The sequence below is a fragment of the Pelophylax lessonae genome (assembly GCF_965119305.1).
Source record: "Pelophylax lessonae genome assembly, chromosome: 2".
NCBI classification, from domain to species: domain Eukaryota; kingdom Metazoa; phylum Chordata; class Amphibia; order Anura; family Ranidae; genus Pelophylax; species Pelophylax lessonae.
Genome location: NC_138769.1, coordinates 467,493,214 through 467,518,931, shown reverse-complemented (window position 1 = coordinate 467,518,931; position 25,718 = coordinate 467,493,214). Strand labels below are relative to the sequence as shown.

At 44.4% G+C, this 25,718-nt stretch overlaps 1 protein-coding gene across 1 annotated transcript in view; it reads right to left on the bottom strand.

Moving 5' to 3' along the window:
- TUBGCP3 (tubulin gamma complex component 3) overlaps positions 1 to 25,718 on the bottom strand; it is a 237,541-nt gene that overhangs the window by 108,020 nt on the left and 103,803 nt on the right. Inside the window, exons 12-14 of the mRNA XM_082245180.1 lie at positions 21,668 to 21,778; positions 13,994 to 14,102; positions 4,332 to 4,521 (exon numbers count right to left, since the gene is read on the bottom strand). Coding sequence (XP_082101306.1) covers positions 4,332 to 4,521; positions 13,994 to 14,102; positions 21,668 to 21,778 — 410 coding nt within the window. The remainder of the gene's footprint in view (positions 1 to 4,331; positions 4,522 to 13,993; positions 14,103 to 21,667; positions 21,779 to 25,718) is intronic.

The following is a 25,718-nucleotide window of genomic DNA, read 5'->3' as shown; positions in this document are numbered from 1 at the left end:
AAAGACCAAGACCCTAGCTATCGAAAACAAGCGAGGGTGCACCTTCAGTGATTCACACCATTAAAAATATACGATTTCCACATACGATGATGTATCTTCATAGAAGTCGACTTCCTAACCTTTAATAGTGTAGGAATCACAGAGTCAGAAAGACCTCTATCTCTCAACACCTAGCTTTCAACAGCCACGCCGATAAAGCAGGATGGAAAATTGGACCTTGAGACAGCAGATCTTCCCTGAGAGGAAGTCTCCAAAGAGCATCGGCCACCAACCTTACTAGGGCTGCGTACCAAGACCGGCGAGGCCACTCCAGAGTCACCAGAATCCCTCCCCACGCTATCCTGCGCAGAAGCCTCGGCAGGAGTTACAAGGGAGGAAAGGCATAAATTAGCCGACACTGACCCCAAGGAGCCACCGGGGCATCTGTGGCGTCTGTCAGAGGAACTCGAGACCTGGCTACGAATCTCTGATTGGGGGAAGATGATGCTCTTACCCTCCATGATACCTTTGATCAACTCGTCCAGAGAGGATCCAAACAGCCTCTCCCCTAAGAAGGTAAGATCAGTCAAGGACTTTTTAGAAGCCTGGTCCGCCGACCAGCTTTTTAGCCAGACAATGCGCCTAATAGCAACCCCCACTGCAGACACCATGGCCATCAACGGGGCTGACTCCAAGGACATAGCACACATGAACCTCAGGGCTTGAATGAACTGGTCCAGTAGTTCCAACACCGCAGGGGGGAGCCGTTCAGCTTCCAAGTAACTTCACCCATTTCATAGCAGTCTGCGCTACCAAAATAGTCACAAAGGTATACTTTAATATGTGACCTGCTACCACGGGTAAATGGCGGGACAAGGATTCCACCCGTCTATCCACGGGGTCCGCAAAAGAAGAAGACTCTTCCACCAGTACCAGAGTTGCTTTATTCAACCTAGACACAGGGGGATCCACTTTTTGGTGGTACAGAAATGGCGTGCAAAACGCTTAGGCACCATCAACATGCATTTAATGCGCCACCACTGTTTATCCACAATAGCATGAAACAATTCCTGGGCAAGGGAACACCTTGCCCGATTTACGGGAGGCAAAAGACACCTGTGTACCCGGCGCTGTGGATTCATCAGCCAATTTTAAAGTTTACCGCACTGAAACCTTTTAGAGCTTCCACCAAAGCGCGTTCCCACACGGCGGCTGATCAGGACAGGTCCTCTTCACCGTCAGAATGCGACGACACCGACCCCTCAGGGTGGTCTATGTCTGTGGCGGCCATGTCTATCCCAGAGTCCGAAGACCTTGCTGATGGGAGGTGAGGCGTTTGCAGCTGGCAGAACTAGCAATGACAAAATCTACCTTAGACCTCAGATGCAAAAAAAACTACAATGTCTGGCTGAGAATGTGAACCAGAAGGTCCCGCAAATGCTCCCAGGGGGTCTGTGGGTGAAATATTATCCTGGGACTCCATGTTACACTTTTTAAAAAATTTGGGTAGTGTCTCTTTAATACCGCCAAAAACGCGGTCCCACCGCTATAAGTGCGGGCTCACAATCCATGGTTATTATAAGATAATAGCAGAGTGAATGAAGAAAAACCCACAGGGAACCCCAGGAAAAACTTTACCAGACAACTGAGGAGACTTCCAGCCTGATCTGTGCAAAAACTAAACTGACATGGACAGTACTGGAAGAGGAAGAGAAAACTCAGCCTCTATATGTTCAAAACCATGCCGCATGCCTGTCCAGCCTATGAACCTCAGGAAAATGGCCGCTCATGCATTCTCAATGGGTAATTATAGAAAATGGCTGCCCATATAATCTAATGGGAATATAAAAATTATGATCCACAGCAAAATGGTGGCCCCCGCAGCGTGCCATGCGGTCTCCACGACCCCCAAAAAGGGGGCTCAGAACAATAGGCATCGGAAGGACCCTGCCCAGGGGCCCACACAGGACCAGTCACCCCCCTCAAATAAGCGCCACAACGGCCACATTATTACCCCCCCCCCCAAAGGTAAAAACCTGCTAGGGGTAGTAGGGGTAAGGGAATGCCGAGTGGTACACAGGACTAGTCCTCCGAGGTGCCAGGGGAATTGAGGGAGCCCCTAAGGTCCGACCATTCTAGGGAAGGGCCCACGTCTGCCCCGAGACCACCAGGGGTTTTTGGGGGGACAATTTACTCACCATACCATGGTACCAGGTGGGCGCCATTCTGAAACAGATCACCTACCACCTGGGGGGGTGCTGTCAGCCAATGGGGAAGCTGCGACTCAGGGCATTCCAGGTCGTGTGCGTCCAGTGACACGGTCCACTCGCAGGCTCGTCCCCATCCATCGGGGCACTGCCGTGGCGAGGCCTACTTCTGGACTATAATCTGCTCACGCTCGCTGGCCAGGCTGGAAGACCTTAAGATTATCCAGTGCGGAACCTCAGCCGGCTGTTGCCTGTAGTTCCTCTGAATCTTGGTCCTCAGGAACTAACTAGTGAAAATAAAAAAAATCACAAACTAACAAACTTTCCTATAATAGCGAAGACCGAAGTCCCAACAGGAAGCTAGGTCCTATTCCTTAAACTAGGCAGAAACAAACTGCTTGATGATAGCAGGGTGTATAGGGTTATGCCTGCAGGGACAGCCCCCGTTGGTGTGGTTAAGCTTTTTTCCTGCCTAGTGCTGATAGGAGGAGCATAACCCTATAGTCTCCGACTAGATGGAGCTGCGCCTGTCGATGAACGAGAAAAGACTGCTTTTCAGCTAAGGCTAAGGGCTTTTACCTTAATGAATTCTCTGCATTAAAGTGGAGCTCCACCAAAAAGGGGAAGTTCAAATTTTTTGCATCCTTCTCCCCTCCATTGCCATATTTGGTTTTGACAGGTACCCGCTCCCACTTTTGGCTAAGCACACTGTGGTGATCTGAACCGAAGTTCGGATCTCGCCCTCTCCTTCTGGGACACATCACAGGTCCCAGAAGACAACGGGACCATTCACAAAGCGCAGTGCAGCACGCACATGCACAGTAGGAAACTGGCTGTGAAGCCTGTTTTCCCTTGTTTCTATGCCGGCACCTGCACCTGAAGCCGACTAAAGAATCGTTTCAGGTGAGGGCATCGCTGGATCCCTTGAAAGGTAAGTGTGCTTATATTAAAAGATAGCAGCTACAGTATTTGTAGCTGCTGACTTTTAAATGTTTTGGGGGAGCCTCTTCTTTAAGAGCGGCTTGCTATGGGGGCACTCAGAAGGGAGTTGGAGCAAAGAGTGCCAAGAGGGGATCCCAGAAGCGGAAGTTTGAGCCCACTTTGTGCAAAACCATTGCACAAAGCAGGTAAGTATAACATGTTCATTATTTTAATTAAAAAAACAAATCATTACATTTTAAAGCGGATCTGAACCCACCAATTTATAGGTTTCCTAAAACAGTATCCACTGGTTATACACGTCTAAAAACTCATCTGCTTCTTGCTGAACTGGCAAACATTTGAACTGTGGGCGGCCTTGCAAGCACCACCCGCCTCACCCAACTTCAATTAGACTGCAAGGCTGAACAAGAGAAATTGTAAGGTATATGGCAAAGCTTACATTAAAGGCATGCCTCTGGTGATATACATCACAGTTGCTAGTCTGCTTACAGTATTGTCAGCTTTCAATTCAACTTTCAAGCCCGTAAACAACTGGTGTCATACCCAATCAGATGTCACCATAGCAACTACAGATCTACATACAGTCTAATGTGCTGTTATCTTCCACCTGTAAAAGGACAGGAGGATTTAGTTCCACTATAATGCATACAGTTGATGTTTTATTTACTTATTACAAGCATTTAAATAATGCAGACAATTTATACAGCTCTTTACATACTCTACATTCACAGCATTTGCTACCCTCAAGGACCCTATAATCTAAGGTCCCTTTATCACATGCGTACATAAATGAACAGACATAGTGCCAATTTATATAGCAGCCAACTAACCTCTTTTTCTCACATGCATACACACACACACACACACACACACACACACACACACACACACACACACACACACACACACACAGCCAATTTAGATAGCCGCAACTAACCTACCAGCATGTCTTTGGAGTGTGGGTGGAAACCCACACAAGCACAGGGACAATATACAAACTTCTGATCAGGGACCAAATCTAGGACCGCATTGCTGCAAGGCAGAAGTGTTAACTACTAATCCATTGTGAAGTTTTTACAGTTATAAAAAATGTAAAATACTATGCTCTTAATTAAGCCAGTTTTTATATTTATTGGTGACAATGTTATCAGTGCTCCAAATATAAAGAAATGCTCAAGTTTAACTAAAATAAAAATTTCTTACTTAAGTAAGTCCATTAGATGGCGTATAAAATCTCCCTGACCCAGCAGGAGGTAACGTCTCATGGCCTGCAAGTGCTCAAGCAAATTGTAATTCTTGTTAAGAACATCCAGTAAATATTTGCTGGTCTCAAAATATGCAGCATCAATTTTACTCTGAAAAGCATTTTCCAAGTCTGTGAACAGCTCTGCAGCTAAAAGACATGAGAGACAATTTAATTAATTGTGTATGGTCTATTATATACACAAAAATGCATTAATTTTAAATGTCTACTATGCGGCTTTAGTATATTTAAAGAAAGACCCGAAATCGTAAAAAAAACACTGTATTTTGACAATGGAATGTAGTTGATGCTTACAACAGTATTCCACACATTACATTCCTTGTTTAATTTCACATGACTTTTTCTACAACTACATGCACACCCAGCTAACCAGCAAATCTGGCCAGAGTTGGAATCATCTATACCCACTGCCAGGGGAGTGCCAGGTGTTGGGTAATATAACTGCTACATATAACATTCAACGCAGGTACAGTGTGAAACTGCTACTCTGAGTCCCACTAAAGTAATTAAGCAGGTTGGAAAAAGGTTGTGATTATTAAACGCAAAAGTGAAACCACTTACAGTGCATCCGCAAAGTATTCACATCGCTTCACTTTTTCCACAATATGTTATGTACAGCCTTATTCCAAAATGGTATCAATTCATTATTTTCTTTAACATTTTACAAGCAATACCCCATAATGACAACATGAAAGAAGTTAGTTTAAAATATTTGTAAATTGATTTAAAAAAAAAAAAAAAGGGAAAAAAAAAAAAAAATCACATGTACATAAGTATTCACAGTCTTTGCTCAATAACTTTGTTGAAGCACCTTTGGCACCAACTAAAGCCTCAAGTCTTTTTGAGTATGATGCTACAAGTTTGGCACACCTATTTTGGGCAGTTTCTCCCATTCTTCTACGTAGGATCTCTCAAGCTCCATCAGATTGGATGAGGAGCGTCGGTGCACAGCCATTTTCAGATCTCTCCAGAGATGTTCAATTGGATTCAAGTCTAAGCCACTCAAGGACATTCACAGAGTTTTTCCGTAGCCACTCCTTTGTTAGTTTGGCTGTGTGCTTAGGGTCCTTTTCCTGTTGGATGATGAACCTTTGCCCAAGTTGGAGATCCAGAGCGCTCTAGAACAGGTTGTTATCAAGAATGTCTCTGTACATTACTGCATTCATCTTTCACTTGATCCTGACTAGTCTCCCAGTTCCTGCCACTGAAAAACATCCCCACAGCATGATGCTGCCACCACCATGCTTCACTGTAGGGATGGTATTGGTCAGATGAGCGGTGCCTGGTTTCCTCCAGACATTATACTTGCCATTCAGGCCAATGAGTTCAATCTTTGTTTCATCAGACCAGATCATTATGACCAAACCATGTCTCTCATGTTCTGAGAGTCCTTCAGGTGCCTTTTGGCAAACTCCAGGCAGGCTGTCATGTGCCTTTTACTGAAGAGTGGCTTGCGTCTGGCCACTCTACCATACAGGCCTGATTGGCGGAGTGTTACAGAGATAGTCGTTCTTCTGGAAGGTTCTCCTCTTTCCACAGAGAAACGCTGGAGATCAGTCAAAGTGACCATCGGGTTCTTGATCTCTCTAGGAAGAGTCCTGGTGGTTCCAAACTTCTTCTATTTACAAATGATGGAGGCCACCGTGCTGATTGGGACCTTCAATGCTGCAGAAATTTTTCTGTACCCTTCCCCAGATCTGTGCAGACAATTCCTTGGTCTTCATGGCTTGGATGGTGCTCTGACATACACGGTTAATTGTGGAACCTTACATAGACAGGTGTGTGCCTTTCAAAATCATGTCCAATCAACTGAATTTACCACAGGTGGACTCCAATCAAGTTGTGGAAACTTCCCAAGAATGATCAGTGCAAACAGAATGCACCCGAGCTCAATTTCGAGTGTCATGGCAAAGGCTGTGAATACTTATGTATATGTGATTTGTTTCTTTTTTTACTTTTAATAAATTTGCAAAGATTTCAAACAGACTTCTTTCATGTTGTCATTATGGGGTATTGAAAAATAGGGGCTTGGCTACACAACGTACCAGAAGGATTGGTCGGGTGAGCAGAGATGTCTCCTCGGTTCCAGCGGTATACTACGCCGCGGCAGCAGGATCTGAGTGAGCACCTTTATCCCCGCTTATGACATTCTTTTATGTGTTTTCACAAGGATTGTTCCATGTGAGTGTAAACATTGGAAGCTGATATTTCATTAAAAGGTCTTTCAGACGTTATTGCACTAGTGGTATCTTCTCTTTCTTTTAATGCCATGAGCGGAAGGAAGGCTATCTAGGCATCAGTGATCTACCAGCCAGTGTACTCTTGATCTAAGGTGGAACATCCAAGTGTCTTTTGCCCATTCCATGAGAGTGGAGGGCATTAAGTGGGGGTGAGTGACTTGGCAAAGGGGTGTGGAACACAGAGGTGGTGGACCTTATTTTGGTGTTTCTTTTATCTTGAAGTCACTGGAATCTCACCAGACTATCTATACTTATCACTATGGATTTTCAGTTTAGTTCATTAACTTTTTTGGACAATTTTTATTTTTCATATTTATATACAATATATTTTTGGTGGCAGTGTTTTTGAATTTTATTGTTCACGTATTTGATTATTTGATTGATCACTTATACACATGTCACTGTTTTGGATGATAATAATAAATTGGAATAAGCTAACAGTTTATATCATTTTGCACTGTTATTTTTCAGTTATATTTAAGTTGCAGCACTGTGATCTATTCACTTTCATCATCTTTTTCATGTTTGCTCATATATTGATTTCACATTATATATTGATATGGATAGTATTTTTGGAGTAATATTGCTTTCGAGCACGAGAGCTCCCACTATTTATTTACATTATGGGGTATTGTTTGTAAAATCTTGAGGAAAATAATTAATTTAATCCATTTTGGAATAAGGTTGTAACATAAAATGTGGAAAAATTGAAGCGCTGTGAATACTTTCCAGGTACACTACATAATCTCAACTTTTTGCTAGGCACCATTGATAATTTCTTGTAGTCAACTGAAGGCATTTATTCATACTAAAAGTTCCCTTTCGCTATATGTCCAGTGCCCGCGGTCACTGGGTCTGAAATGGACAAAAAAAATGGAATTTTTTTACTTACTATTAAATCCATTTCTCTGATGTTCATAGACAGATGCAGCTCTGGTTATTCATAACCATTGGGTTATACTGCCTTCTTCAGAAGTAGGACTCTAGGCAGAAAAAAAATCTGGCTACATTCATGGGCAGTCCCAGGGAGTATACTTCCTCTCTCTGCTACAGCCACTCATTTTTTATAACAAGCAGTGTCAGGAGACTAATAACTCCACAGAGAGGTGGGTGATGTGTCCGTCAATGAACATCAGAGAAATGGATTTTGCGGTAAGTCAAAAATTCCATTTTCTTTTTCGTTCATTGACAGACACAGCTCCGGGTATTCATAACCATTGGGATGTCCCAAAGCAGTGAGGTGATGGGAACTACCAAAAAAAACCTCCTAAGGCTAAAAACATTAGCCAGCCAGGCAAAAGGGGTTTAACCAAGCAACCGGAGCACACCTGAAAAAAACAATACACCCTAAAAGAGGATCAGCTCCTCCTAAACAGCAGCCTGCAAAAGCTTGCGGCCAAAAGGTAGCATCCACAGATGCCAACACATCCACTTTATAAAACCTTGTAAAAGTGTGCCCCGACGATCATGTGGCCGCCTTGCAAACCTGCATCGCTGACGCTTGATGACGGAAGGCTCAGGAGGCACTAAGTGCCCTAGTAGAGTGCGCCTTGACAGAGAAAGGAAGAACCGGACCCCTGATGGAATGGGCCTGAACCACAGTCTGTCTGATTCATCTGGAAATGATCAGAAGAAGCGGACAAACCTTTTCGAGGTCCATCCGTGAGATCAAATTGAGAGTCTGACTTCCTGAAAGACTCCGTAGCTGCCAGGTACACCCTAATTTCCCAGACCACTTTCAAGGCATGCAAGGCAATTTCCTTCCGATGTTTAGGCCTGTGACACAGGGAAGGCAACACAATGTCTTCATTCAAATGAAAGTCAGAGACAACCTTAGCAAGGAACGATGGACAGGGGCGAAGAACCATCTTATCCCTGTGAATCACTAGGTAGGTGAACGACAGGATAACGCAGCTAGATCTGACACCCTGCACAGAGAGGTGATAGCCACTAAAAGGGCCACCTTCTGGGACAGCGTAAGCAGGGGAATCTCCCGAATATTTTCAAAAGGAGGCTCCTGCAGAGCTGAAAGCACCAAATTAAGATCCCAAGGCAGTAACAGAGCCCGCACTGGAGGAACCAAATGTCGGACACACTGAAGAAAGGTATGCACCAGGGAGTGTGTGGCCAAAGGTCGATGGAAGACCGCAACCTGGCCTTTAATGATACTCAAGGCCAATTTCTGTTCAAACCCCCTGCTGAAGGAAGGTTAAGATCCGAGCCACCGAGAAGGAGCGAGGAGGAATTCCAAGAGACTCACACCACGCAATGTACGTCTTCCACATACAGTGCCTTGTGAAAGTATTCGCCCCCCTTGAACTTTGCGACCTTTTGCCACATTTCAGGCTTCAAACATAAAGATATAAAACTGTAATTTTTTGTGAAGAATCAACAAGTGGCACACAATCATGAAGTGGAACGAAATTTATTCGATATTTCAAACTTTGTTAAATAAAAAAACTGAAAAATTGGGCGTGCAAAATTATTCAGCCCCTTTACTTTCAGTGCAGCAAACTCTCTCCAGAAGTTCAGTGAGGATCTCTGAATGATCCAATGTTGACCTAAATGACTAATGATGATAAATAGAATCCACCTGTGTGTAATCAAGTCTCCTTATAAATGCATCTGCACTGTGATAGTCTCAGAGGTCCGTTTAAAGCGCAGAGAGCATCATGAAGAACAAGGAACCCACCAGGCAGGTCCGAGATACTGTTGTGGAGAAGTTTAAAGCTGGATTTGGATACAAAAAGATTTCCCAAGCTTTAAACATCCCAAGGAGCACTGTGCAAGCGATAATATTGAAATGGAAGGAGTATCCGACCACTGCAAATCTACAAAAACCTGGCCGTCCCTCTAAACTTTCAGCTCATACAAGGAGAGGACTGATCAGAGATGCAGTCAAGAGGCCCATGATCACTCTGGATGAACTGCAGAGATCTACAGCTGAGGTGGGAGACTCTGTCCATAGGACAACAATCAGTCGTATACTGCACAAATCTGGCCTTTATGGAAGAGTGGCAAGAAGAAAGCCATTTCTTAAAGATATCCATAAAAAGTGTTGTTTAAAAAGTTTGCCATAAGCCATCCGGGAGACACACCAAGCATGTGGAAGAAGGTGCTCTGGTCAGATGAAACCAAAATCAAACTTTTTGGCAACAGTGCAAAACGTTATGTTTGGCATAAAAGCAACACATGGTGGTGGCAGCATCATGGTTTGTGCTTGCTTTTCTTCAGCAGGGACAGGGAAGATGGTTAAAATTGATGGGAAGATGGATGGAGCCAAATACAGGACCATTCTGGAAGAAAACCTGATGGAGTCTGCAAAAGACCTGAGACTGGACGGAGATTTGTCTTCCAACAAGACAATGATCCAAAACATAAAGCAAAATCTACAATGGAATGGTTCACAAATAAACATATCCAGGTGTTAGAATGGCCAAGTCAAAGTCCAGACCTGAATCCAATCGAGAATCTGTGGAAAGAACTGAAAACTGCTGTTCACAAACGTTCTCCATCCAACCTCACTGAGCTTGAGCTGTTTTGCAAGGAGGAATGGGCAAACATTTCAGTCTCTCGATGTGCAAAACTGATAGAGACATACCCCAAGCAACTTACAGCTGTAATCGCAGCAAAAGGTGGCGCTACAAAGTATTAACTGAATTTTTGCACGCCCAATTTTTCAGATTTTTATTTGTTAAAAAAGTTTGAAATATCCAAATTTCGTTCCACTTCATGATTGTGTCCCACTTGTTGTTGATTCTTCACAAAAAATTACAGTTTTAAATCTTTATGTTTGAAGCCTGAAATGTGGCAAAAGGTCGCAAAATTCAAGGGGGCCGAATACTTTCGCAAGGCACTGTACAATGGTAGATCTTCCTAGAAGTAGATATCCTAGCTTTCAACAGGTTAAGAATCACGATTAAAATAAACCCCTATCCTTCAGCACCTGGCGTTCAACAGCCAAGCCGCCAAAGTCAGCGACTGTAAAGCAGGATGGAAGATTGGCTTTAGGGACAGAAGATCCTTGATGAGAGGAAGCTTCCAAGGAACGTCGGTGACCAGCCACATCAGATCGGCGTAACAAGCCCGGCGAGGCAAGTCCGAAGCCACTAAGGTGACCAGAATCCCTTCTGGCTTGATCCTGCGTAGAAGTTTGGGCAGAAGCTTGAGAGGAGGGAAGACGTATATCAGCTGATACTGATCCCACAGGGCCACCAGTGCATCTGTGGCGTCCACCAGAGGATGCCTTGACCAAGCTACAAACCTCTACACCTTTCTGTTGAGCCAAGTTGCCAACAGATCCACCTCAGCACGGGTGCCCCACCAGAGACACAGCTGATCAAACGCCTCCAGGTGAAGGGACCACTCCCCATGGTCACACTCCTGCCGATTGAGATAATCTGCCTGCCAATTTTCCACCCCGGGAATGTGTGCAGCCGAGAGGGCTGGAATGAACCGTTCTGCCCCCCTTAGAATGCCGGCTACCTCAAGAGCCACCAGGACACTGGAGGAAGGAGCACTCTGGCTAAGGGCGAGTCCAGAGTCAGGCCTAGATAGTCCAGCTTCGTGGACGGAACCAGAACAGAAAAAAAAACATGCAAGGGGACCTTCATGCTGAAGGAGCCTTTTTCATGGGTCTGGAGAAACCCGATCTTGGCTTGCCAGACCAGGTTCGGTTGGATCCTCCCGAAGAGGCCCAAAAAGGCTTTGAGCCCTTGTCAGTCGACCCTGAGGAACAGAAAAACTTCTTATGAGCTGAAAAGGAGGGCTCACGTCTATGACGAGGTTGCTTGCCCATAGTAGCCTGCGGAAGAAAAGTACTCTTCCCCCTGTGAGATATTTAATGATGTCATCCAGGGTAGCTCCAAACAGGTGATCTCCTTGGAAAGGAAGATTAGTCAAGGACTTTTTTGAAGTCTGATCCGCAGACCAGCACTTGAGCCACAAGACACATGGAAGGAGCACTGCCAAAACAGAGAAGCGAGCCATCAGGGGAGCCGCATCCGAAGAGGCATCACAGATAAACTGCAGCTCCTGGAACAGTTGGTCCGCCAGCTGAGCAAAGGCAGGGGGGAGCTGTCCCCCCTCCAGGTCACGGCGTAAGAGCTTAGCCCACTCGGTCAGAGTTAGCGGCACTAGGGCAATGGTGAATGCCGAACCAGCCAGAGTGTACATATGGCGGGCCACAGCCTCTGCCTTCCAGTCAGAAAGATCTTTAAAGGCCGGGGACTTTTCAACCGGAATCATGATTGCCTTGTTTAATCTGGAAACCAGAAGGTCCATCACTGGCGGCACAGTCCACCTTTTTAAGAAGGGACTCCATAAGGATAACGCCTAGTAAAGTGCTTAGGGACCCCACGGGGACGCTTTTGTTGTCTTTTGGTCCACTCTTTGGCGACAATTCTGTCAAAATAGGCAGGGAAAGGAAACACCTTTGCCGCTCTGGATGGCTTGTGAGTACCAAAGGGTACCTGCTCCTCCGTCACAGCTTCAGCTGCGTCCTCCATCTTCAGGGTCTCCCGCACAGATACAATCAGTGCATCCACCAGCGCCTTTTTGTGCGCGGTCGCAGACATGGAGGAATCATCCTATCAGTGGATTCCAGGTCCGTGGTTGCAGACCCAGCAGGGTGACCCACGTCCGCGGTGGCCAAATCGGATTCAGGATCTGATGAGACAGATGAGGTAGGGGAAGGTGGGGGGGGGGCTTTTTGCTAGCCCATCACCCACAAGCCACCTCCACCCGGGACACAAGAGACTCCAGGACCACCGTCAGTGCATGGATGGATGGTTGGGACCCGGAGGGCCCCGCAGCCTCAGAGAGGGGATCAGGAGTAAAAATGTGATCCAAAGACCCCATGAGTCAACAGGGGGACCCCACAAAAACCTGTAAACATTGCTAAGGGACAACCCCCACCACATGGCAGCACCAGAGGTCACCAGGCAAAAAGCACCAGCAATCCTCAGCAGAGAGGGAGAGGACCCCACCAGACTCACCACTCGCAGGGACAAGCACCTGCAGCCACCAGGATAATCTGCACTACATGTGCGGCGATCTGGAAGTAAAATGATCCAGGAGTCAGCACCAAGGGATGAGGAGGACTCCTACTGTCGAAATCGCCGCCCACAGGGCTCCACAGTCATGGTTGTCACTATTTTCAATGGCAAACCACAGCAAAATGGCCCCCATGTATAGAGCACACATGCTACAACAAAATGGCAGCCATGCGTGGCACCACAAGGCACACAGGGACCCAGGATTGGGAGACCAGGCCTTTAAGGACAGATTCAAGCAGGCCGGGGGGCCCTGGCAGTGGCCCCCACCAGATAAAACCCCTCCCCCTGCACAATAAATCGTCTGGTCGCCTGCGGCGCATTCCCTGGCCCCGTCGCCAGTCAGCGCACTGCCCCCACACCTAGAAAGTGGCCAGACCACCCAAACAGCCCCAGCGTATGTGGAAGGGGGGGGGTAGGATAAGGGACTCGGCAAAAAGGGGGTGCCTACGGGAAGGAGGGGAACCTGGGGGTTTGACTGTCCCAAGGAGGGGCCCACGTCTACCCAAAAACCCTCCAGGGGGAGAGGGGAGACAGCTACTCACCATACCAGGAACCAGGCAGGCAACGCTCCAGACAGAACGTCTCTCCATCGAAATTGGGGGGCTGTCGGACAGGAGGAAACGCTGCGTATTAGGCCGAGACCCGGTCATATGCGACCTCGTGAGGCGTTTAACTCACAGTCCCCGCCGACCTAGCGCGGAGCTGAGGTCTGCGCACGCTCTCTGGCCAGACTGGGGTGACAACTGGATCAAGATTATCCAGCCTGTCTCCCAGTCTGGCAGTATAACCCAATAGTTATGAATACCAGGAGCTGTGTCTGTCAATGAACGAAAGAGAAATCTAAGATTTAGAGTTGTCACTAGAGCAATGGAAAGGAAATATTCGACTGTGGCCTCCTGCATCAGCAATACCAGTTAGAGATAATATCTCTCACTTTGGAGAGATCTTCTCTTGATTCCTAAATTGGTTTGAAGCAGGAAGTTTAAGTAAAGCCATGACTATGCACACTAAAGTAGGTAAGTTACATATTGTAAACAAGCAGGAAAATGCACTTAAAAATACCTTTGTTTACCTTTTAGCCTCATGCATAAGGATGGTGAGAGGCTGAAAAATGCTCTAGTATAAACCCCCAACATTTTCCTGTGCCAGGGGAGCCATAGGTGGAACGTACAGTCAGCCATATAAAGGAATGGCTTTACACGCCCATATACATGAAAAACATCGATTTACCCATTAATGTAGAGTGTAATTTCCGTTCGTGAAAACAAAAAAAAGAAAGGATTATAGGGCATTAGTGGCATTTACCATCTTTTGGTGATTCTGCAGTTTCGGCCACTGCCATCATCTTAGCTGTAGGTGTCTGATCATGGCACACTTGATGCAGAAAGTTAATAGACTTCCCAATCAAAAGAACCTAGGAATTAACAGTACAATGAATTTTCATTAGTACCAAAATGTTGTGCGTCATATTGTGTTATCCCAACTACTATGAAAAACAATTTTGACTTCTGAAGAATTCTGACTTGCCTGTAAATTCCTTATCTTGGAGAACAGTAACGAACACAGGTTGAATATTCATAGACTCTGGGTTATAGGTTTATAGCTTCAGGTGATTTGATCCTGGCAAAACTTTTGAGGACATGCCCCCCGGGACCTCCCCTGTAATCCTACCTTACTCTGAGTTTTGTTTTGTGGGTTTGTAGCAAGTAATGCAGGGGAAAGAAGGATTAGAAGATGGTGGCCTGTGTCCTGTACTGTACTCCAAGATATGGAATTTACTGTAAATTCTAATTTCTTATTTTACTCTTATACAATACATGACACAGGCCGAGTATTCATAGACCTTGAGATATTCTCATGCAACAAATGAGAAGGGTGGGCAACACACCGAACTGTGCAAACAGACCCTCCAACAAGAGTGAAAAGACCAAACTTCAGAGTGGCACTGCATCCGCATATGACTGAGCGTCCACCTGGTAAAACTTTGAAAAGTTATTAACAGAGGACAGCTAGTGGCCTTATAAAGCTGAGGGAAAAAGGGTCAAGGAAACCGCCACGGACCTGGCAGAGTAGGCAGGTAAAAGCACTGGAGGAGATTCTTCCTTTAGCCCAGGTTCACAATGAGGCCATTTTGAAACTGTGCGAGTTCAGATGAACTCGCATGATTTCAAGCCAGCATTTCAGTCTGACTTCGGGGGCGATTTCACAGACATCTCTGCATGTTCCTGCACAGATGTCTATGGAAATCGCCCCCCAAAATCGCCTAAAAGTAGTACAGAAGCTACTTTTGGGAATCAGTTTGCCGCAAAAATCGGTGTCCCACTGATTCGGACAGTGCCATTGCCGGCAATTAGCTCCGATTTGACATGCAATTTGGCATGACAAATCCGACCAATGTGAACGTGGGCTTAAAGTGTAAGCTATTTTACATGTTAAAAAAAAGTGTAAGCTTTAGAGATTAGTTGTCCATATCAATTAAACTATGGTGGACTAGGAAACAGAATTTCTTTTGCAAAGTCCTGAAGATAGGACAAATAGAAAGTCTGTCTTGCTAAAAGAAGCTGTAGCTTTGTGGTAGATTCTGATGGTCCTAGCATATGTGCAAGCATAAAAGAGCAATTTCTTTTAGGTGTATTGGAGAAGGGCACTATGTCTTCATTGAGGTAGGAGACTTATAACATCTTAGGGAGAAAAGGCTGATCTGGCTGCATGGGGGGGCCTGATCCAGAATACAGCTTGAATTAGGCCCCTTTCACACATACGGACCTGTTCATTTCATCAGTTCAGTCACACTTTTTTGTCATCAGTTTTTTTTAATCAACATCAGTTTAACATCCATTTTACATCCGTTGTCATCCGTTTTTCGTCCAATCAGTTTTTTTAACGGATGAAAAATAGGGCTTTCATCCGTTCAAAAAACAGATGTTGACAGAAGCGGATGAAAACGGATGTAAATGGATGATCATCCACTTACATCCGTTTCTCTAAAGGAATGCATTGATATCCATTTTTCATCCATCAACAGATGGATGAATAACGGAAGAACAGTCCGTATGTGTGAAAGAGAACTAAAAGTTTTGATAAGGAAGAGTGAAGCTAGAGGTTTTGGAAAATAATGGAAAAGGCAGAAATGTGTCCATCCAAAGTGCTTAAATTGGTACCCTAAAGCAAACATTTATTATATTGCAGCTTACCAATTCTTAGGTTTAATGGCTGCATTCATTTTCTTTTTTAAGCTTTCTTTTTTCTATTTTCATTTGGTGATCCGGCCAGTAAGTCTGTTCTATTCCAAAAGAAAAAGCTCTCCAGCAGAATGCATCAGTTATAGAGTTAAGACAATCCATTTACCACTAGCAGGGGTGCTTACAGTAATCACTTTTATTTATGTAAAACCTTTATCCCAAAAGGAAAAAAAATGTTTGCTGTAACTGAATATAAAGTGTTAGCTGGAGTTTGGCTTCAATTTGTTAGTGTATTTTAAATCTGCTGGTACATCCAATAATACCCTTCCCCCCCCAGATTGATAATGCTACTGCCCAAAGATGCCCATATGCCCCTTATTCAGAGTGGAGGCACAGAAGTTGTGTTATTGGCCAGACCACCAGGTAAAAACAATGAAAATTAATGCGGCCACCATGTCTAATGATTGGTAAGCTGAACTTTATTACATTTTTGGTTTAGGGATTAATACTATTTTAAGGCCAAGTTCTGGTCAAGTGTTTATTGTAGGAAGACCAGAATAGACTTCACAGAGTAATCTCTGGGACTGAAGATGCCGGTGTTCACACCAGACAAAGAAGAATTTCCAGGTAGGATAATAGATCTTTCTGGAAGTGTTTTTTCGTGCTTAAGCAAGGTAAGAATGACAGGCTTGCTTAAGCAAGGCAAGAATGGGAGGTCGAGATAAGTAGCCTGCTTGTTACAGGTTAAAAGACATTGCGCTGGAGAGGCCTTGAATTAAATTAGATGAAAGGAACAGCCTCCAAGGAGGCTACCATGAGGGCTTGAACTGTTATGGAGAATTGCACTAAGGACTCTTTGACCTCAATTCCTGAGTGTAAGAACTGAGGGACAGCATTTTTTTTCTCTGGAAGGACAAACTTTTTACTGATCTTTTTGACTACTCTGGGAGCAGAAGATAGGCCAAAGAGCAGTGCAACAAACTAGAAACCAGTGGCAGCCGTTCGATAGGGGGCGCAGGGGCATTCCATTTAAAGCCTACTATGGGGCGCCGGACCTATTGCTAGCTATGGGGGGGGTGAGGTTTGGAATACCACATGGTGCCAGGCAGAGGCGCCGAATGGCAGCCGTTCTGGGTGTCACCGGGGCGCAGAGCAATGCGCCCCGACACTCCCCACTAGTCCTGTCCTGGCTGTGATTGGTCCAGACTCCAGCCTGGACCAATCATTCAGGACATCCCAGCTGATGTCTTCGTGGGGGCGGTGCGTGCGTCAGTCACTCACCGTCTGTTACCTTCCCGCCGCCGTCAGAGCTAGGAGGAGCCGCGGCGCGCGTGGACGTCTCTCCAGTTACGCCTGGTCACTGAATTGAAGGAGGCACGTACGCTGGTCACTGCATTGAAGGGGGCAAGCACGCTGGTCACTGCATTGAAGGGGGCACGCACGCTGGTCACTGCATTGAAGGGGGCACGCTGGTCTCTGAGCAGTGAAAGGGGGCACGCTGGTCTCTGAGCAGTGAAAGGGGGCACGCTGGTCTCTGAGCAGTGAAAGGGGGCACGCTGGTCTCTGAGCAGTGTAAGGGGGCACGCTGGTCTCTGTGTATTGAAAGGGGGCACGCTGGACTCTGTGTATTGAAAGGGGGCACGCTGGTCTCTGTGTATTGAAAGGGGGCACGCTGGTCTCTGTGTATTGAAAGGGGGCACGCTGGTCTCTGTGCATTGAAAGGGGGCACGCTGGTCTCTGTGAATTGAAAGGGGGCAATTTGTGAATTGAAAGGGGGCACGCTGGTCTCTGTGAATTGAAAGGGGGCACGCTGGTCTCTCTGCATTTAAAGGGGCACACTATACCTTAATTACTGAAGGCCCCTTTCACACTTTTGCGACCTCAAAGTCACGCAATTTTTTGCAGCGTTTTTTGCCGCAAAGCAATGCCTATTACATTTTTCTGTTTGCGCCCCCCCAAAGATTTTGAGCACCAGCCAACACTGCTAGAAACGGCGGTCTTTCACTGAAAAGTGCAGAAAACACTGATGTGGTGGTTAAACGAGAATATGCAAAAATGAATCTTGGGTGTCTACGGATGCCAGTTATTCTCCTCTTCTCAGAGAGGCAATAATCAAACTTTCATATTAAATGCAAAATTTCGGAATTGAAGATATATGTTTAGGGATTTGAGGCCCACATTAGGGTGAAAACCCCTGTTGGACTTTGGTACCAAGAACAGGATTTTGTCTTTGTTTTTGAAAATTCTATTTATTTTGTTTGGAAAACAGTACAATACAAAAAAGCAGACCAAGTACAAAAAAAAAAATCTTCCTTTGTCAGGTGGGCTGTGTGTCGTGTGTCTGAAATAGAACTATAGTCAGACGCAAAGGCTGTGTTAAAATTGGGTCTGCTCCTGACCCAATCTGCATCATCACTTTGAGGTTGAGTGTTGTGTAGGCCTTCCGCACAGCAAATGTTTTCCTGACCTTCTGCCAGGCAAACATTTAGTTTACACCATAGCTACAGGGGAGGGTAACCTCCTGCGGGGGATTCAGAGTTGGAAGCTGAAAATAGGGTAAGCATGTCCGGAAGGAGTACCCAACAACCCGGGTGTAGACCTCCTGTAGCAAAGTCCTCATGGCAAAAAGGCGGTAGAAAGCTCCTGACTGAAGTGGTAGAAAAGTGTGCAACCAGTAGTGTTATGTCATCTTGGTCATACACCTGAGACTAAAGGGACTGAGGGACTCCGCAAGGGGGGGGGGGGCCTGCGGGAAGGAGGGGAACCCAGGGGTCCGACCATCCCAAGGAGGGGCCCCCGTCTACCCCAAAACCCTCCAGGGGGAGAGGGGGGGCAGCTAATCACCATACCAGGAACCAGGTGGGCAGCACTCAAGGCAGAACCCCTCTCCAACTAAATGGGGGGCTGTCAGCCAGGGGGAACACTGCGACTCGAGCCGAGACCCAGACGTAGACGACCTCACAAGGTATTTAACGCGCAGGCCAGCCCTCGTCCAGTGGGGCTATGTTGCAGCAGAAATAGCACGGAGCTGAGGTCTGCGCGCGCTAGCTGGCCAAACTGGGGTGACCACTGGATCTAGATTATCCAGCCTGTCACCCAGTCCGGCAGTTGAATGTAGATCTCAAAGGAAACATCCAGAAGAAAAACATTTTCTATCTAAAAAATGTTGCAAGGACCAAAGATCCCAGCAAGGAACTAGGTCCTTACTCCTGACTAGGCAGAAAAAAACCGAATGGCTATAGCAGAGAGAGGAAGTATACCTCCTGGGACTGCCCATGGGTGTAGCTTTTTGTCTGCCTAGTGTCCTATTCCTGTAGGGGCATTATAACCCAACGGTTATGAATACCAGGAGCTGTGTCCGTCAATGAACGAAAGAGAAAGTGGTATTTTTCGTACAATTTACTGATCGTGTGTGCTAGGCTTACTTAAGCTTAGTGCCTGTGTTTTAGCTGCTTTCAGTGATAATGGTAAACAGGAAAAAAGAGAGGGTGACAAAGACAGCAAAAAACACTCAACAGGTGTTCTAATCCCTCCAAACTATATCCAAAACTAAGGGGGAAAATGCCCATTACCTTAAAGTGTCTTTAAATGCTAGTTTATTTTTTTAAAAAAATAAGCATCTTAGAGGGGCCTCATTCCTATTCCCTTGTGATCTCAGGGAATGCGTTAAAGAAAAAAACTTTTAGCTTTAGGACCACTTGATCACACTAGCGGAAAACATCAGGACCCACTGAGTAGCATGGATTATAGGGGAGGCACCCAGGGGAATATCCTCATAAGCTTTTCCAGTGTCCAATCACCTGAAGGTATGAGCCTATAACCCAGGGTATATAAATAGTTAGCCTGTGTCCTGTACTGTACAATCAAGATAAACATATTTATTGCTCTAAAAAAATTTCAAGAGCAAAATTAACTGGTACTTTTTTTTTTTTTTTAAACAATAAATTATATTTACGGACAATTTGCTATATAAATTAAATTTAAATTAAGCTATAATTTTTTTATTTTTTTTCAAATATGCCATAATGGCTACAGGTATTGCATTTACAAGGGAGTTGCTGATTTAGGTTACCAATACATTTTTAAAGCCCTAAGGTAGAGCAAGCTGCAATGATGGCTCATAATATATATACATTTTCTCTAGGGTGTAAAGAGTGCACATAAACCTCCCAACTGTCTGGCAACTTAGGTTGTGTTGAAGTAAATACGTGCTTTTATGTGGTTCAAGAGGGACTTTATTTCTGCAAGTTTACAGTCCTAGCACTGCTGCTTCTATGGCTCTGAAAGGTTTGTGGACACTGAAAAACAATCAAATTTGGCTGTCCACGCATCTCATAAAAGTTGTCTGTTAAAGCCCAAGTTAAACGGATCTGTACATGAATGGGCACTAGAGAAGAAATAATTAATTCAATAATTGCCAAATCTAACTTTACAAAGGCAATCTGCAATTGTATTTTAACATTAAAGCGTTTTTAACCCTGAAAAAACATATATACATTATATATACGGTATATCCTGTTCCTTAAAGCATATTAAATAGCACAGTGCTTGTGCTGTGTAATTTGTCCCTTTGTATGATGTAAAATACCTAGCTGATCCCGCCTATTCCTTGGTCTCTGCTGACCACAGTACTGTAATCATGGCTCCTGATACCATGGTCAGTTTAGGTGCCATTGTCATCCCCCACCCTCTCCCCCACCCAACCTGTCTGTTAGTTCCAATGCCTGTGTGTGAGAGCCATCTCCTTCCGCCCCTCCACTCCTTCTGCTCTTCCCTGTCACTTGAAATACCTTTTAAAAGTATCTTGCATCCCCTCGGTTTTAGCAAGTTCTATAAATACTAGGTGTTCATTTTTTTAAATCTCTAATCATAAATACGTTCTCTCACAGCAGTCACGTGACATTCTTCTGCTGGCCAGCTGATGTCAGAGGGTTATCTAGCCCCTCCCTCCCCATTCCTTACATCGCGGAAGATCGAGCAGAGTAATGTCACTGACAACAAGTCATTACTGTGAGATAAGGTATTTACCATTAGAATTTTAAAAAAATGGACACATAGTATTGCAGATCTTCATAAAACAGTGGGCATGGCAGTGTTTTATCATCCTGACTTTACAACATATTTTAAAGCGGAACTAAAGTTAGAAAAAAAAAAATTGCAGACAGGGTCTTTACTACAGAAGAGACATGCAATGCTTCCTCCGCAATAAGACACACTTACTTGCCTATTCACAATCGCCTGTAGAATGTACACTGCCTGCCTGTATGCTGTGATGACTTCACTACTACGCATACACAGGGGTGAGGTCATCCCATGCTGGTCAATAAAGACAACCAAAGACCAGCACCTGAAAGAAGCTGAGGAGAAGAAGCTCACACAGGCGAAGGACTTTGTGGGCGTGAGACCATTGGAACTAAGTACAAAGTATTTTTACCATTAGCTGTGCTTTAAAATGTATGTTACCCCCAGAACATTTATTATAAATATAATATATCTCTGTTCATGTTGTTTTGGATAAATGTAGCCTGTTCTTTATGGGGATCTTCATTTGCCCTGAAATACTTGGTTATCCTGCCAGTTTCTCTTCTTCCCGGTTTGATTCTGACAACATCAAGCACAGAAGCAGATCCATGCTGGGATGGTTAGTTTGCGCATCTGTTCTTCCTGGATATACAGGATGTCATGTCACGCACGGCGTGCCTTAACCTCCCATGCAAGAAGTATAGGAAAGGAAAACCTGTATGACAAAGTTTATTTTTCTGTGTTCAGTAAATGGAAAAACCAAAAAACAGTTCACCTTTCTAGACTGATCCATGGTTATGAAAGATGGGATCATTGATTTCCTAAGAGTATATTTGTCATGCCATAGTCGATCTGTTTTTACTGTTGGATCTGAAGCTACAAAAAACTAAAAACAAAACAAGCATGTATTTACTTTCAGAAATTGAAAAGGGTGGAAATACAAGTTAATAAAAAAAAATACCCTTCTGTAATTATTCCTACCCAACATTAAGTAGCTTCGTGTTATTTCCTTGATACTATGACATTTTCATGTTAAGAAATGTTAACAAAATATTAAACCCTCACCCCACAAAAGACAATTAGGCTTGAAAAACATATGTAGATAAAGAAAATGAATTTACCTGCAGAGTATTTGCACCTAAGAACATACAGAAATCACATACATAATTTACATGTTAAAAAAATAATTACACAGTGCCATCATTACTGGAAATGGATGGAAACAAAAGAACAAAAGCAATCAAGGTCATTATCTGCTGATGTACTGATGCAATCCCTGTTCAAGGATCTGCGATTTCCATCATGACATGCAGAAAAAGTGAAAGAAAAAAAAGATAATTGTACTATGATTTCTCATTAATTACTGGGTAAATGCCAAGGCTAAGTAAGTAAAATTCATTTTAAATATGTTATTAGCTATTAAAGGCACCAAAATGGTGTTGCTTCTTGACATGTTTATGGGAAATCATTTATGCCTGAAAAGATATTTATCCAGAATGTGTATCTGGAATCTTTTGTATTAGTATACCTCTTGTGCCCAATTCAGAACACAGGGGGATCTCTTGGCACCATTTTGTTTTATCAGCAAAAGTCAGTGTGCAAAAGAGCAAAACAAGATAGTAATTAAATGATATCTGCAGTACAACAAATAACTTTTAAATCAAATATTTCAAAAAGCAAGTCAAGTTATAATATGAGAAGGGAAAATCAAGCAAATTTCCCAAACCAATTATGCACTACCCAGCTCAACAGCAAACCTTTATTACATATTACTCTATAGCTTTGCAGTCACAAAAATAAATAGCTATCTCATATTAAAATTACCCAGTAACTTAGATGATACAAAATTTAAAGTGTATTTCCATTTTTGAAACCAAATTGGGATAGCACCTGCTTCATATGTTACATGATCACATTCAAATAGAAACTATTTACATTTTTAACCACTACAATCCAGGTCAATTTTCAAAATTCAGCGCTGTAGCACTATGAATGACAATTGCGCTGTCATGTAACACTATACCCAAACTAAAATTTTCTTATTTTGTTCACACAACTAGAGCTTTCCTTTGGTGGTATTTACTCACCACTGGGTTTTTTAGTTTTTGCTAAATAAATGAAAAAAGACTAAAGTTTTGAAAAAATAATGCGTTTTTAAAAGTTTGTAAATAAATAGTTGTTCTTAATACATTTAGGCCAAAATGTATTCTGCTACATTTCTTTGGTGAAAATAAACCAAGTCAGTGTATATTATTTAGTCATTAGGAAAGTTATAGAGTCCACAAACTATGGTATATATCTGAAAATGTATCAATACTAAAGTACTGACGGCCTATCTCATTTCTTGAGGAGCAAAAATGTAGCAAAAGGCATGGCAAGTCTTTTGAAGTTGTAATTTTATTGTCATAATTTTTTATAAAATAAAGAAATAGAACATTTTTTTTTACAATTTTTTTCTTTTCTCACATACTGTCACCAGTGCAGTACAGCGTCATCATATGGCGGTGATCAGGGACACTGACCGGTGACAGTATGGGAGAAAAAACACAAAATTAATATATAGATATATTTTTTTAACACACGGTGACTGGAGCAATATAAATGTTACCACTCTGATCAAGGTTTTTTTTTTTTTTTTACACATTATGATTGCTTATAGCATTGAATTTTACTTTATTGAATTAAATTGATCTATTCAGTTTGTTTTGCTAGGATTAGCTGTGATTGGAAAGAACTAATCACATGGTACAGGTGGGCTGTGATTGGCCTTGTCTGTACCATGTGATCACTGTAACCAATCACAGCTAGCAACACGACTGTACAGAATGGATGGCATGAAAGGAAGCCATCCATTTTTTTATAATTGTCATGTGATTTGCTGTCATAAGTCACAGGGATCATATAGTACTGGCAGTGAGCCGATACAGTGATCAATCATTGGCTGTGTCTGATGGACACAGCCAATGACAGATCGCACTGCTGGGCGGCCGTGATCCAGGAGGACGCCCCCCCCCTGTCGTTATTTTGCCATAGGCCAGGCAGGAACTGGTTAACCACTTCCCGCCCGCCCTATAGGCAACTGACGGTGAGAAGTTGCTGCGGTGTGTCATTCTGCATCTCCCGTCTGACGTAGGCTCTTTACCATGTGACCAGCTGTGTCCAATCACTGCTGGTCAAATAGTAAATGCCATTGATCGGCTTTCCTCAGTTCGTGCCTGACAGGCACGAGTAGAGGAGAGCCAATCTGCGGCTCTCCTGACAGGGGGGGTCTGCACTGGTAATCAGAGCATTGATTACCAGTGCAGACCCTTGGGGGGGGGTGTGCCACTAGAACCACCAGGGATGCCCACCCATGACCCCCGGGATGCCCACCCCTGACCCCAGGGATGCTCACTATGGCCACCAGGGATGGCAATCAGGGCTCAGGGAGCCCGCCAGTGCTCTCCCCATCAGTGCCGCCCACCAGTGTCCATTATTGCCCACCAGTGCCGCCTATCAGTGCCGCCTATAAGTGCCACATATCAGTGCTGCCTACCAGTGCCGCATATTAGTGCCACCCCATCAGTGCCTGTCAGTGCGGCCTCATCAGTGCAGGAAAAAAACTTATTTACAAAATTGTATAACAAACAAAAAAAACGTTTTTCTTTTTCAAACTTTTTGGACTTTTTTTATTTGTTTAGCAAAAAAGAAAAAACCTTGCGGTGATCAAATACCACCAAAAGAAAGCTCTATTTGTGGGGAAAAAAATGACATAAATTTGGTTTAGGTATGGTGTTGCTAAAAGCTGAAAATTGGCCTGGGCGGGAAAGGGGTGAAAGTGCCCTGTATTGAAGTGGTTAAAGTGGCTGTAAAAGGCAGAAGGTTTTTTACCTTAATGCATATGCACTAAGGTAAAAAAAAAAAAAGCTTCTGTGTGAAGCAGTCCCCCCCAAGCCCCCCTAATACTTACCTGTCAATCACAGCCAGTGAGCCAATGAGAAGAAAGAGGGGGTGGGGCCAAACTGCAGCTGTGTGTGTAAATGGAAACACAGAATAGCGGCCTGGAAGTGAGCCTGCTTGGGTGCCCCCATAGCTAGCTGCTTGCTCTGGGGGCATCTGGCAGGAGGGAGGGGCCAGGAGCGCCAGCGGGGGACCCAAGAGGAGGATCAGGGCTGCTCGAACAGAGTAGGTGAGTAGAACATGTCTGTTATTTATTATCATTATTTTTTTTTTAAGACAAGCCTTTAATATAACTAAGTGCTTTTAACTTTAAGGCCTCATGCACACTGGACATTTTTGGAGCTGCTGTTAGCAGCGTCAGACGTTTTTTTTTGCAGCTGCAGAATGCCCATCCGAGTTATTCTATGGCCTCATGCAGACATAGAGCTTTAGGGAGCTCCAAGTGGCATAGGCGTTTTACAGCTCCAAAAAAAAAACCCAGGAACTGTGCGTTCTGGAGCTGCAGCGTCAAGCTGTAAAAACATCTGACGCTGCTAAAGGCTGAATAACGTTGCTTAACGTGCGTTAAGCCACGTTATACGTTTTTTTTCTTCCATTCAAAATCAATGGTTCCCTATGGGAGCCTATTGATTTGAATGGAAGTCGCACTGCAAGTTGGATCAGGATGATCCGACTTGCGGCGCGACTTGCGCTGTGAGAATCTTGAGGGGGAACTCCATGCCAAAATGGGGAAAAAAACGGCGTGGGGTTCCCCCCCAGGTTTGAAACCAGGCCCTTCGGGTCTGGTATGGAATTTGAGGGTAGCCCCAATGCCGAAAAAACGGCGTGGGGTCCCCCCCAAAATCCATACCAGACCCTTATCCGAGCATGCAGCCCGGCAGGCCAGG